This window comes from Pleurodeles waltl, chromosome 4_2 (assembly GCF_031143425.1).
Source record: "Pleurodeles waltl isolate 20211129_DDA chromosome 4_2, aPleWal1.hap1.20221129, whole genome shotgun sequence".
Taxonomy (NCBI): domain Eukaryota; kingdom Metazoa; phylum Chordata; class Amphibia; order Caudata; family Salamandridae; genus Pleurodeles; species Pleurodeles waltl.
In genome coordinates, this window is record NC_090443.1 from 129,770,407 (window position 1) to 129,785,666 (window position 15,260).

The 15,260-nt window shown below is 44.1% G+C and overlaps 1 protein-coding gene across 1 annotated transcript in view; it reads right to left on the reverse strand.

Annotated features, from left to right (window-relative positions):
- Positions 1 to 15,260, reverse strand: part of ITGB7 (integrin subunit beta 7) — a 786,164-nt gene that overhangs the window by 562,570 nt on the left and 208,334 nt on the right. Inside the window, exon 2 of the mRNA XM_069230944.1 lies at positions 12,147 to 12,241. Within this exon, the coding sequence (XP_069087045.1) occupies positions 12,147 to 12,241 (95 nt within the window). The remainder of the gene's footprint in view (positions 1 to 12,146; positions 12,242 to 15,260) is intronic.

The window sequence follows — 15,260 nt, forward strand, 5'->3', positions numbered from 1 at the left end:
CGCACAGTCTGTCGTTGAAGCTGCGGATTGAGTAGATCAATTACTTCTAAAATTGCTGCACTACTGAGTCTGTATTTCTCATAAATCTCCTCCTCAGTTTGTTGGAAAAGTGTCTGGCTGGTTCTGTATATCCTCTCCTATCTCTGGCACCTCCTCCTCCTCTGCTGTACGGCGTGGACTCTCCTCCTCCTTGCTATCAGATATATTTCAGCCATTTTGAGTGACCCAGATGCCTTCTGGGTCTCCTTTTATACTTTGGTTCTGGTTACCACCTGCTCTGACTTAGTGGTAATTTGGGTGTGCAAAATGGGCTTTTTGCGACTAATCGCAATTTGCGAGTGGCTTTTTCATATGGTTTGCGACTCGCAAATTGCGTGTCCTATTTGCGGGTCGCAAAATCAGGTTGCAATTTTTGCAAGTCGGTAATGGCTCGCATCGCAATTTGCACTACGGGAATGGGATTTTTGAATCCCATTTCCGATTTTGCGGGGTCGCAAATTGCGATTCGGGCCATTTGCGAGTCGCAAATGTTTGCTACATCTGGCCCTAAGTTTCTTACCTGTAACTGTAGTTATCTAGTATTGGAATCTTTCATAGATTCACATGTGACCCCCTCCTCCTCTGAGAAGCTCACCTTCTCTCTCAGTAGGTATTTATTTACACTTGTGCTTTAATAATCTGAGAAAAGGGAGGCTTCTCACAGGAGTTTTCCAAAGGGTGGTACAACATGATTGGTTAAGACCTAAGTTTAGTGTCTTTTAAAAAAATGATTATAATATGTTATTAAAGTGAAGGGCCTAGGGCCTTTGTAATCTATACCTATCATTACATTGCTTTTCGAAGTTACCATGGGACTCCCTTCTCGACAATGGGGAATGATTCAAGCATGGGAATCTATGAAAGATTCCAGTACTGGAGAATTGCAGTTACTTGTCAGTAACTTATTTTTTGGTCATTTGGTTTGCATGGTATTGTGGACCGGCTCAGAAATTTTTAACAGCTGGTAGTCTTTTTGGCAGTGACCGTCTTTTGCCATTTTAAGACATTAGGCACAATTATCCTTTCATAATGCATTTCAATTTTACTAACTTGATTTGATGCACCTGAAGTTGCAAAGGCTCAGAGCCCCCTATGCACAAGGTGCATCAACTGATCCTTGCCTTCAGTAGAGAGAGGGAATCTGTAACCCGACTGTATTTGGTACTCCAGAGTGTTGATTATGCAGTACTTTATGAGATCAAGTTGTGATTGGAGACACCCTAAGGCCATTGCAGGAGAACACATGGCTCACATATTCTGCAGCCTCTGCTTCAGAATCTTGCAACTTAATTATCTTTACCGAACATACCTGAATCTGAAGTAAAGAGGCAAAATATGCAAAAATGTCTGATACAAATGTCCAAGAAATGGTGGCAACAGTAAAAATGTTTACCATTGGGTGGGGAATTGTCTTTCTTATGGAAAGGTGTTGTGACTAATTTGGAAAGAGCGATGGACACAGAGGACCTATACTGTCCCAAGATGTCTCCTGGAAGCCGTGGTGCACAGCAAAATGGGTAGGGCTGAATGTCCGTTCATTGACCTAGCCATGTTACTAGCCAAGAATAAAATTGCAATGAATTGCAAATCAAGTACAACCGACTGTGATGGGGGTGGAAGAATGAGGTTGCCAAATGTGTAGAAGTCGGAAGGAACTTTATTGGGTCATTGTGCTAGAACGTGAAATAAAGAAATAACATAGTCCTGGAGTTTGTTACTAATGAAATGGCTAAGCTGAGAGTGACGCCTCTTAGTTACTCTTCCTAGCCACCAGTGGGGGTGACCAAAAAAACGTTTGATGTCTAAAGGTGGACTGAAATGATCATTGGTAGCTATGTGAACAATGCCCGGAACAAAAATGAAACCTGAATGTATATTGTCTATTTGTTTTCACTTTCTGCTAACATTATCTTGCCATGATGCAGTATAGTTATTGCCGCAATAGTCTGCTCACCAAAGTTAGGGGCTGCTGCATACTTGTCGTAGGACTCTTGTTATAGGAATGAGACTGCTGGATGTTGTATAGCAGCACCACCGTTTGTGGGTGACTGAGTCAATCTCACAACATCTTGGCAGCTGTCAGCCCAGCCCTATCAGCGAGCTAGCAGCACCTCACCCAAACATTGAACGCAAAGGTGATTTGTAGGAGCCTGATGCATGACACCCAGTAACTTCTCAGGGAAGTTGTGATCGACAAATCTTTCTCTTGTTAGCAAAAGATCACACAAGTACACAGAGCCCAAAGAAAGAGTGAATTATGGTTTTCAATACATGTTTTGAAAAGACTGTAACCTATGGCGAAACATACAAGCCCCAATTATTATGGCATGATACAGAACAGGATTGCTGTGTCCAGGAAGAAGAAAATAAACAACCCCACCATATTGAAAATACATGCATGTATGAATTCTACCTAACCACTTATTCCTAGGTGAAAGCATAGCGGTGATAACCCAATCTGTCCATACTTAGTCCATGAGAGGAGCACCCACCCCTATTACCTGGAAAATAGGGGTCTGCCCTCTGTCTCCTTGGCTGGTTGTAGAGACAGGGCTGAGGTCATCAGTGAAATGGCATGCAGTGTGGATGGATATCGTGGCCGGAATGACCTCCCTGTTTTCCCTTGGCCTGTACAGTGTTTTCATAAGAAACATATTTCTATTCCATGAAAAAGGCCTGACGTGGGCAAGTGTAGGACTGTTTATATACTCTTTTGGTGACAATGTTAGCTGGATATTCATGTATGGTTCTTGTCAGACTTGGACAGAGGTACGTGGTGAAATGTTGTGCATAGAAATAATAATAACGCATGTGCAGATTCACAGCGGACTATAAAAATAAAAACATCCCCTTCAGATATCATACCAAATTCTCTATGTCCGCATCACAAATGCCATGCAAGGACACCTGCTTACAAATCAATCATAGAAAAACTGACCAGCAGTTTCATATTCGCGTCCACTAAGAAAGACTTCTGTGTCAATTTTAGACATTTGTAATTGAAAGGTAACTCCCACACTTCGTGGTTGTAAATGTCCCTTAACTGCTCAAACCTGCCAACTGCAAAATGTTTCAAACATTTGCTAAACTGAAAAGTAGAAATGGGCAGATTTATCACCCCGTGTATTAGCTATACTGCGGATGGAATTTCAGTTACAGTAAAAGGTAACTTTTCCAATTTCTCAGTGTTAAGCAAGATGCAACTTGCTTCTTTTTTAGCCATTATCTGTTGTTGTCCGGTCAGATTGAAGGCGGCAAATAACTCAGTAGACTTAACATGGTGCCAGGGCAACCGGCCACTTGTAAGAAGCTGCAGTGTCCAACCCAGCTGCATAATGGGCTTAAGGTGACTTTGTCCATGATGTAAAAATGACACATCATCCTGAATGAAGTCTACTGCAGATGACCCAGTGCTATGTAGCTTGTAAATGTGGTTGGACAGACAATTAACAACAACAGCTAACTCCTTTTCCATGTTTTCTTTATCAAGCTGTCTTAAATGTGCAGCAGCTTCCATGTGCGAAAGTTTCCAAATGTAATTGTATATCGCACAACAAAAATGTTTTAAGCGTGACTTTCAAAGACCCAACATGAAATCTTGTAAGTCACCTTCCTCTGAAAGAAGACCAAGGTGTTCTTTGACAGCTGCTAATGTGGAAGAACGTAACCACTGTTGGCAAAGTTTAGAGTTTTGAGTGTAGAACTGTGATGTAGCGAGGGTCCAGTTGGCTTGCTCTGAAACCAAGTGTGCAATTTACAAAACGTGCCTGACAACCATTTGTGTCCACTAGCCACAAAAACTACACACCGCAACATGAAAGTGCGGAATTAAAGGTACCATTCTAAACCCACCTCATTAGCTTTTCTCCAGTGACATTCAAAACTGTCTGCCAATTGTTAAATTTAGCTGGTGTTGGGAAACTGGCCGCATGCAGTTCTTTTATTTTTGTCAACCCCGGGCAAGTTGTTTGCTGAATTGTGTCATTCAGAAATATTATTTGTAAAGGAATAAGGCATGCTCTACTTAAAGCTTCCCTAGCCTGTATTTGCCAATTACTTGTTCCCCATTCATTCTTCAAATCAACAGAGATTTTCCAAAATTCACAGATCTCAACAGCTGCTGAGGAAACAAAGGAATCCGAATAGATTCATTTTGCGTTGGTTAGCAATATTTTTCTCACTTTAGAAGGAGGTAATTTAAAATAATATGACTCTACATTTTTAGCATCATGCCGAGAGAAATATGCAAACTTTTCTACATAGGTTTTGGAACTCCCCACTGAAGGAGTGGGTCAATGCACCCATTGAGTAAAATTAAATCTGATTTCAGGGTACTAGCTCGGTGCAGAAAGTGATGTATATAGTGGAGGTAATAGAACATTTCCCATAATTCACTGTGTTCATATATACATCTTCACTTTCAAATACAGTATAATATTCAAGCTCAGAAAGCAAACAAAATCAACAGTTTTAACATCTCAGTCAACAGAGATAACCATAGGTGTAATAATATCATTTATAGAAACAATGAAGACATATGTTATTTGAATGACCTCAGTAGGACCGAATCTATCATATTTATCACACACAATCCCATCAGGAATTAGAGAGCTGAAATGTTCACAAGGCACAGGTCTCTTTGGACAATTGTTTTCAAGCCAGTTAACAAAGATTAAGGGCCAGATGTAAGTAGCCTTTTGCGCCTCGCAAATGGCGAAAAACACAGTTTGCGAGGTGCAAAAGGCCTCACGCGATGCAGAAACACATTTTGCGAGTCGGTACTGACTCGCAAAATGTGTTTCAGACTCGCAAATAGGAAGGGGTGTTCCCTTCCTATTTGCGAGTTGCACCGCAATGTAGAGTTGATTTGTGACCGCGAAAGCGGTCGCAAATCAACTCGCAGTTACCATCCACTTGAACGGGATGGTAACTCATTTGCAAACGCTCACAAAAATATTTTTTCAGATGGACCACTGCCTACTCTGAAAAAAAACAGAAACAAAAAGGTTTCGGTATTTTTTCTATTTGCAGCTCGTTTTCCTTTCAGGAAAACGGGCTGCAAAGTGAAAAAAAAAACTGCTTTATTGAAAAGCAGTCATGGACATGGTGGTCTGCTGTCTTCAGCAGGCCACCATCCCCGTGTGTGCCTAGACTCGCTATGGGGTCGCAAACTGCGACCCACCTTATAAATATTTATGAGGTGGGTCTTTGCGACCCCATAGCGAGTCGCAGAAGGTGTCTGAGACACCTTTCTGCATCGCGAATTGCGAGTTGCAATTTGCGAGTCGCTCTGACTCGCAAATTGCAAGTTGCAATTTGGCACGTACCTACATCTGGTCCAAAATGCTGCTAAAACAGGGGCAGTTGCAGATGCAGTGGAATTTGAAGAAGAGTTGTCTATGTCAACAAAAAAAACAGAAGCAGTTTGTGCAAAAACAGGAGCCGATGTAGAGCTGGTAGATGGACCCATTAGTGGTTCAAATTAAACAATGTCATCCATCTGTGTTGAATTTGAAAAGTAGAGATCCATGTTTTGGATGTTTCTTGTCAGTTAAGTGGTGACAGGAGGTAGTGAAAGTTCATTCTCCGTCCTCCCCAAGCTTGGGGAGAGAACTACAGCATTAGTACTTGCAGACACATTAATAAGTGTGTGAAGAGATATACACATTGGGTAGTGAGGGAGGCTAGGTAACTATACAGGAATCCTTGTAGTCTACTGTGCAGGATTGGCCACATGGTGCAATTTGACGCTGTGAATTGAAACAAAGCGGTTTTCTTTAAAACCAGGCATCAGTGGTTAAATGACAGTTCTGGCACTGGGTATTTCCAGGACTGGAATTGGTGCTCTGTATAATGAGCCAAACTCCTTTTTCACAGCAGTCTGTTCTCATGCTAGATCCCCAACTTTAGGAATACAGCCGGTACCTGTTGTTGGCAAATACCTCATTTCCAAGGTGGTGGCATAGGCAGATGAATTTTCATCACAGAATGATTGTGTTTCCTGTAAAACAGCAACACTTTTATTTATGCCAGAAGGTGTTTCTGCCGCCTCTGTGCCACAGCGATCAAGATCTGGGACATACGTAGGTATCCCAACAAGACCTCATGAGGGATGCGTCTTCCAAAGGACTTTCTGGACAGATTATGTAGTGCTCCCTGGACCACATATAGGTTATAAAGCCAACTACGACCAGAACTTAATACCCTTGTCGTTAAGGATTGCTTTAAGTCTTGGTTCTTCCGCTCCCCAACAGAATTTCTCTTGGGATGATATGGGATGATATGGAGACGAGAAATGAGGTTGAACACCTATCATTTCCATAGTGTCCCTGGAGACAAAGATAGGGCCCTGGTCCGAGTGGAATGCTGCATCTGCATATGTTCTGAGGAAGACTTGCAAATCTTTATTAGCAGTTCTGGTGTCAGACGATCATTGTGGCCATATCCACAGGAATCTAGAACATACATGAATCAATAGCACATAAGATGTATTTGTATGCACCATCAGGTTGTAAAGGACTGCAGTGGACCAGATACACACATTGTAGTGTTTTTTTGGGCACTAGGAGGGGTATCTGCGGTGGGCATTTGATGGTGGACCCTTTAATTTGACATACTGTTTATTCTGTTTGCAAAGACAAGGCTATCAATAGCATTTTTGTAGCAGGGAAATAGTAGCTGCCACTCCGGAATGGGCAGAAGCACACCCTTATGCAATGCTTTAATGAGATCTGATTTTGGTTGGGGATCATAAGATCACTCATCCCTGGGATAGTTGCAAATGCAATATTTAGGGCACTAAGCTGGTAGGTATATTTAGCAGGGTATGCTTTTGGTAAAGGCTTGGTGTCAGCCAAAGCTTTCACAGTAGCCAGTGTCTTATTATCCAATCTTGTGTGAGAATGAGTAATTGCAGCAACAGAAGCCACAGCTACTGCAAATTTGGCAGCTTCGTCAGCCAAAGTGTTTCCTACAGCGTGTACTCCTACACGATGAATGGCCCAATATATGAACTACATGAGCTCTTGTTAGTCTCTCTTTGAGATCTGCTACCCTTCTCAACAAGTTTTTGTGTTTGGTGGTGTTCATTTTTGAATCACTGAACCCCTCCAGACGCCAATGATGTAAGTAATCATTATAGGACTGGACACAGGATTAAGAATGACACACAATCAATGTAGACTGTTTTAGGATCTGTATGTTTTAGTGCCAAAATTAGAACCTTAAGCTGTGCAAGGCGTGCAGTGCAGTCCCCTAGGGTCTGCGTGTAGGTATGTTGAGGGTAGAATGTTCTATCCCTCATTACTCCGCTAACAGCTGCTGAAGCAGCGGAGTATTGGTGTTTTGTACCTACAGCTGGTTGTGTTGAACCATCAGTGTAAATGAAGGTTCCGTATTGATCAAGAGGCATGATGTTAGAGGGAACAGGGTACTCAAGTTCATATTGTAGAAATTCTTGGGTCTGTAGTTTGGGGTCGAAAACTTAATCAACATCAGTGGCAGTCAGGGAGGTTGCCCATTGAATCCAAAGTGGATGTAATGCTTTTGCCTTTGGAACTCTAGCTTTGGTAACCGCCTCAAGGGCAGGTACTAGGACAACAACAATAATTTGTTTTTTTTTGGGCAAGTGGCCTCTCCTTAATGACAGCCATCTGTATAGCAGGCAGTATTTTTTCTGTTGGTGCAAATCTTTGTTTTGCATTAGAGTACAAGTGTAATTTGTATGCTATGGATAAAGTGTCACCCTTATTAAATGTGACATAGGTGAACCCATTGATACCAGGAATTATTCTGATGACCAAATTTGTTCTGTTGTCATGTGTGTGTTTAAGTGTTGTGCTTCTAGCCTGTCTTGTTGTAAATCTCTCAGTATCCATGTATGTTCTGGTGTCCAGTGTTTGCTTTGAAAATCTGGACGAATGAAAACATAAACTGGTTTTACTTGTTGTGCATAGTCTACCAAAATTAAAGAAACACAATAATGACTGTAGTATTTGGAGGTTGAAGTTGAGCACACTTTTCTAGAAAGTGCAAGCCTAGGCACTTGCCTTCATCAGATAGTTTGTATCCTAGAAATAGGACATTAAGAAAAAAGCAACTTTGTTTTTTGAAGTAAAATTTTTGGCCATGGGCTGCACATTCTAAAACAATGCGATATGTCCAGGCCAAATGTACATTGAGGTAGTCGTCAGTGAGGTAGATGTCGTTGACATAAGACAACACCTTGGGATCAATAGCATGTAGTATTGATGTTACACAGGCAGAAAATACAGCATGGGTGTTCTTATACCCTTGAAGTATATGACAAAAATGCCTTTGATAGCCTAGCACACTGAAGGCGCTAAAATCCCAGCTTTCAGGTGCTAGATTTTGGCATAAAAACCGGTTGGAAAAGTCCAATGTTGTTTTGTATTTTTTCCCATGAGTAAAATATTTCTGTTCTGTAAGCCTCTTGAGCTTCAGCGACAAATGTGATATCCCCACCCTCATTTGTTAATCCATTAGCTAAAATAAACTGTGTGACAGGTTGTCTAGAGTTCTCTTGGATGTTTACTGGTTGTGCCATATTAAAGAATGGGTATCAGAGTTGGGAACATCAACGGGGTAATCCTTTTAATATTCAAGCTTGAACAACCTACAGCCTAGATAGGTGCTCCATATTCAGCTGAAGAGGATTTTCCCTAAGACCACGGACGTCTCCATATAACGTAAGTGTGTGTGAGACAGAGATACTCAAGGGACCTGTATAATTAGTGCCTTACCAACGTTAGCAGAGCCATGTCGTAGGACTCTAGTTATTGGAATGAGACTGCTGATTCGGCGGGGGTAGCACCATTGTTTGTGGGTGACTGAGTCAATCCCATAACGTCTTGGCAGCTGTCAGCCCAACCCTTTTGGCTAGCTAGCAGCCCCTCACTCAAACATAGAAAGCAAAGGTGATTTGTGGCAGTCTGATGCATGACACTGAGTAACTTCTCAGGGAAATCATGGTTGACAAACCTCACACCATTCTCTTGTTGGAAAAAAGGTTTCAGATACACACATAGGCCAAAGAAAGGATGCAGGACGGAAGTGAGGAAGCAACAATGTAATTTCTGTCAAAAAAAGAAACACAGGATGGCACTTAGCTTCTGAGCAGTTAATAAAGAGGTGCTCTGATGGGCATGCAGGGGTAAAATTGGGACTTCATGGAGATAACTGGTTCTTTTGATCAGTGGCGGCTGCCACTGAACAAGGGTGGCGGGCGGAACAGGGCATGACGGGACGGGGGGGTTAAAAAAAAACACTTACCTTTGAGAGGAGACACATTTGTCTCCCCTCAGTCCTCTTCCTCTTTCCGGCTGCACTGGCTCCCAGCTAATCACAACGCTTCTGTCATCAGCATGAAAGAAAAGCATAGTCCCCACCTTCAGTGCTGACCTAGAGTTCACAGTCCCTCTTTACTCAGCTATATGTTTGGCAATAAATAACTTACATTCGGGGTTTTCGGTGTTAGGTGGCTGCGTTGCCATACCTTGAAAGTTGCCTATGATGGGATTCTAGGAGAAACTGATGTGCATAAGACTTTCGACAGGAGGGAGAAGGCGTGAGGACACAAATAGGCAGTAAAGGAGGTTTACATTATAAGAACCATGTACTTTATTACAGACTTAAGTACCTTCATCATTTAATACTGATTACTTTGTTTCCTGCTTGTTATATATTGTACTACAGTCAAAACACTAATTAGACATAGATGGATCTCTTCACCAACCAGAAAAGGTAAATGGTGGCATGGACATAACAAAAGAGAGACCCACCTACTGTGCTTTAAAAAAATGTACACTGTTAAGGGAATTAACACAGGTACTCTTTGAACATCACTGCATGATATTCAGTTAGACCCTCAAGTAGCTGGAAGTAAGAAAATCATCCTCACCCTTATTTGAGCTTCAATTTTAGTTTTAATTATTGCCAGGAAGGGAAAACCTGCCCCGCGCCCAACTGCAGGGCTAGGCAAGTCCCCTCGCTTGAAAATTAAATTTCAATCTCTGCCAGATCCTGCTGAAATGTAAGCTTACCTGTCAGTCGAAGTACGTACGGTCATGCGCTGCTTGAAAGCGTTATTTGAAGATTAGCAGCAGGATTAGGAAGGGGAACGCTATCCCCAGTGGCGGCCGGCAGCTTTAGAAGGGAGCGGGGTGGGCGGGAAGCGCACACACACACACACAAACTCATTCTTTCACACACAGACACGCACACACGCACGCACGCACGCACATCCTAACAACACTCATAACATTCAAACATACACGCACGCACCAAACATTAATTTTAAAAGTTCACACACTCATTCTTTCACACAGGCACACACACACATCCATTAACAACACTCATAACATTCAAACATGCAAGCATGAACCAAACATTCATTTTAAAACATCACACACATTCTTTCACACATGCACGCACATCCATTAACACTCATAACAATCAAACATGCACGCACGCACCAAACATTCATTTTAAAACATCGCACACACTCATTGTTTCACACACACACGCATGCACATCCATTAACAACACTCATAACATTCAAACATGCATGCACGCATCAAACATTCATTTTAAAACATCACACACGCACACTTACCTTCAGCCTCGAGGTCCTAGGAGGGTTAGGCAGCAGTCCCAGCCTCGTCACAGCATGGAATGGGGTCAGTGAGACTGCTGACCCCACCCCAATCTGTGACGAAGTGTCCCTGATTGGCACTCGCCCTGGGCGCTTCAGGGCTTAAACTTGAAGCGCCCAGGTCGAAGCCAATGGGTGACGCTTTCCTCATCACCCAGGGGAGGGCCTCGAGGCACCTTTGTTGAGCAGAGGAGGTCACGCCCATAGGAGCTGTGACCTCCTCAGCCCAGCAAAGTTCAGCTCAGGCAGCCAGGAGTCTGCACAAACTGCGCATGTCTCACTCCTGGATGTCTGAGCTGAAAATGAAGAGTGTCTGTCAGGCTGACCTTTGTTTAGCCTGACAGACACTCTTCATGAGGGACAAAAGGTGGGGGGTGGCCCCTCTGCCTTACGGACGGGTCGCGTCTGGCTATCACCCCGCTTACTCATAGTACATCAGTCACATTTGGCAGTATAAGGGGAGGTGAAAAGAGACACTGGACCTCAGTGAAACAATCTGCTTGAACTGCATGATAGATCGGTGGCAGGTTGACAAAGTAAAGCCTCTGGCCCAAGCTGCAGGCGGTCACTGTTGCTTTCAGTTCCACAATCCGTGCCACCTTCAAAACTGGTGGACATATGCTGTTTCCTTATTCTTGCTTCTTTTAAAACAGTGTTTCCGCCAGCCGGCCCAGCGGGGGAAAGGGGCGTAACATTGACAGCGGCTCATGTTGGTGTGCGGCAGGTGCAGTGACATGCACGATGGGGCACTGCATGGGGCCCCTGGAGCACCCCTTCCGCCAGCCTTTTCCTGGAGGGGGAACCCGCCAGGGAAATGCTGGTGGAAAAAGGGATCATTATCTGAGGGGCAGCACTCTTTGCAGCGCTGCCCTGTCGGAAAATGATTTCCTCCACCGTCAGGCTGCCTGTTGGAGACAGCCTAGCGATGGAGGAGGGCCGCCATAGGTGACCATCACTGTCTCCATAATATGGCAGTTCAGATCGCCGTGCCGTTGGCGGTCTTTGCCCCCGCTGCCAGCATGGCGGTCTGAACCTCTGGGGATCGTAATGACCCCTATAGTTTGAAAGAACTGCTTGCTGGCGGCTGCCTATCTGTATCATCATGATAGGGGGTGAGGTATCCACATAGGGGTTGCGGGGAAAGCGGGGGGGCTAGTATCGGCTGTCTCTTTGTTATGTGTTGTTTGGGGCTCCTGTATGAAGGGGCAGTGCTTGGTGCTTGACTGCTCTTTACAGAATATCCTGGTAGTTATTCTTATTGAGAACGTGGACTTGGCATTAACAGAAATGCTCCAATAGATTAACAGGAAGTTGGTATGGTTCTCTGCTTGTCATCAGATATCGTAGTCTGAAAATTCTTTTCAAAGGACGAGTTGGTGGATATCTGAATTTTAGGGCCTGTGCCAGTGACCAATGTCTCCTTGGTAACTCTTACCTTCCTTGAAGATCGTTTTTCCATTTCCTGAAGTGATTAGCATGAAGATAGTCGCCAGAGACAAATTGGTCACGCTGTAGTTCATGCTGTAGTCTCTGAAAGAGAGTTTTTAATAGAGAATGTGACAATTGCTAGCAATGACAGCAAAAAATTCAGTTGCAGCTCTTTCCAGCTGACAAATAAGATTCACTTTTAGAAAGACTAATGTCCGGCTGTACTAAACACAAATCCTCCCATTGGTAACATCAGAGAGTTTGAAACTGCTAAAAAGGTAGACTGCTAAAACTATTTTAAGAGTCAGTAAAGTTTTACCAACTCCTAAAATGAGTTTAGAACTAGATATCCGAAAGGCAGGGTGGGAGGGTTATGGTTGTTCCTTTCAAATAGCAATTCACTATCCTATGTGTCAGTGGTTTGCAACCATAATTCTGTTCCAAACCATTGATATGCTACAGATTCCCAGGTTGAAGCAGTAACTGATTCATAAAGGGCACGGGTTACACTAAAGACCCCCCACTTTAGAAATTGGTGTAAACAGCTTCAGGGGCTGTAGTTAGTGGTCCAGGGGACTACCCCCTCTCTTACTGAAGATTTTCAAAACTGAAAACTTTCCTTGAAAGCAGCGCGGATTCCTTTATGGAAATCGGCCTTCTATAAAAAAAAAAGAAAAACACTTTCTTGAACCTGTCTTCTTAGCATGGAACAACATCCTCATCCTCTCTTACACCTCCGAAAACATTGAAACTACCACAAGTGCGTCCACTTTACATTCACAAAGAACACTGCAAATCACTATGCCCCACACCATTGCCGACTCCACCCTCTGCGCCAGACTACACGATGCTGACATCCGAGATAAATCACTGGAATGGATCAGGTCCTTCCTCACCGGAAGTACACAGAGGCCCCTATTTCGAGTTTGGCAGTTGGGAAATCCCGTCTGCCAAAGTCCAGATAGTGTGGCTGCTGTCTACGCGGCGACCTCCCCAACAGTGTCATTAAGAGTTTCCCGCGAGGTCAGCAGGTGGAAACCTGAGTTTCCGCATGCTGGCCTAGCGGGAAACAGGCTACAGCATTGTCTCCGGCTCCTAATCAAGCCTGTGGCAATGCTGTAGCCTGCAGAGTGCACCAGCACCCTCGCAATGTTCACTGTCTGCTTTGCCTCGCAATGTTAACTGTCTGCAGAGCAGACAGTTAACATTGTGAGGGTGCTGGCCAGCGGGCGCCCCTGCACTGCCCATGGCAAGTGCATGGGCAGTGCAGGGGGCCCCCTGGGGTGCCTTGCCCCCTTTCTCCACCAGCCTTTTCATGGGGGTGCTACTGCCATGAAAAGCCTGGCGGAGAACAAGGTCATAATCCCCAGGGAAGCATTGCTTGCAGCATTGCCCTAGCGGATTAAGACCGCCACTAACCTCCAGACCACTGGGATCTCTGATGCATTGGTCCGACCACCACCCGTGAGTCTCTGGTAGTCTAGTGACCTCCAGACTCGTAATGAGGTCCAGAGTGTCAGACCACCGCAGTTCACGTCAGAACCCAAAGACGCATGTTGTGGAGTGCCCCAGGGATCATCACTCAGCCCAAAGCTTTTCAACACCTACATGGCCCCACTAGCCAAGGTCTTTAAACAGCACAGGCTAAACATAGTCTTCTACACCAACGCTACCCAACTAATCCTCTCTCTGTCCGATGACCCTGCAAAGGCCAACAGAAATTTCCACAATGGGATAAGAGCAGTCACCGCCTGGATGGAAGCCAGCTACCTCAAACTCAGCATGGACCAGATGGAGATTCTCGTAATCGGCGCTGCTCCCACCAGCTGGAACGACTCCTGGTGGCCCACCTCACTGGGAACCCCCCCCCCGCTCCCACAGACCATGCACGCAATCTGGGCATCACCCTGGACTCCTCTGTATTCATGACCTGCCAAATCAACACCATCTCGTGGTCATGATTTCATACCCCCAACTCCTTTGGAAAATTTTCATGTGGCTCCCCTCTGACATGAGTAAGACAGTCACCCACCCACTCGTCACTAGCAAACTGGACTACCGCAAAGCACTCTTTGCCAGCATTACCAAGAAACTACAATCAAGAATAACAAAAATCCAGAATGCAGCACCAAGCCTCATCCTGGACATCCCCTAACACAGTCACATCTCCTTTCACCTCAGAGACCAACACTGGCTCCCAGTCAACAAGCGCATCACATACAAACTCCTGATCCACACCTACAAGACACAGGACCGGCATACCTCAACCACTGTCTCGCCGTCTATGTACCCAACAGACATCTTCGTTCTTCCCAGCTCGCCCTCACAGCTATTCCCAAGATCCAGAAAAGCACAGCAGGAGAAAGATTCTTCTTCTTCCTCGAAGCCCAGACATGGAACATGCTCCCTCTCAAACTCAAGCAGACCGCATCACTGAAGCAGTTCAGAAAGGACCTCAAGACCTGGTTCTTTGAGCAACATGCCTGCAAACAGCGCCTTGAAAGCCTACGGGTGATTAGCCACGCTTTAGAAATCACTGATTGATTGATCGATTCAAATTTGAAATATTTTACCCATGTTGGTGGTCTGCTAGTCCTTGCAGGATCCCATCCCTCTAAATGTAGACAATCATCTCAATTTGCGACCTGCCTGTTGAATATTAATTAGGCAGGCTATTCACCGACCCTCTCCAATCCCTTATTTTGTGAACTGACCTATTAGTACATTGGTCGGTTCGTAAAACAAATTACTGGTGGTAAAAAGTTATTGTGCTATTTGTGACGCTGTATTAGACCAGAGCAATAGTATATCTGGCCCTAGTAATGGTTAAGGAAAAATACTATGACTATTTCACTGACAAACATTGAAACCCTGTGACAGAAAACAAACCACCACCCTCCACTCCACAGAAGGTATGATATTTTGTCCCAGAGAAACAAAAAGTATTTTGCTTCATAATAATTTGAGCATTACTCAATTTCTGAAAAGTACTGCTTTATAGACCTGTCAATAAAAGTGATGAGAGCCTGTGTAAAAAATTTCAAACTAGCAAAGCCAGTGCCATTAAACAAAACCAAAAAAGCTATTACACCACCAACAAACATACAATACTAAAATATAC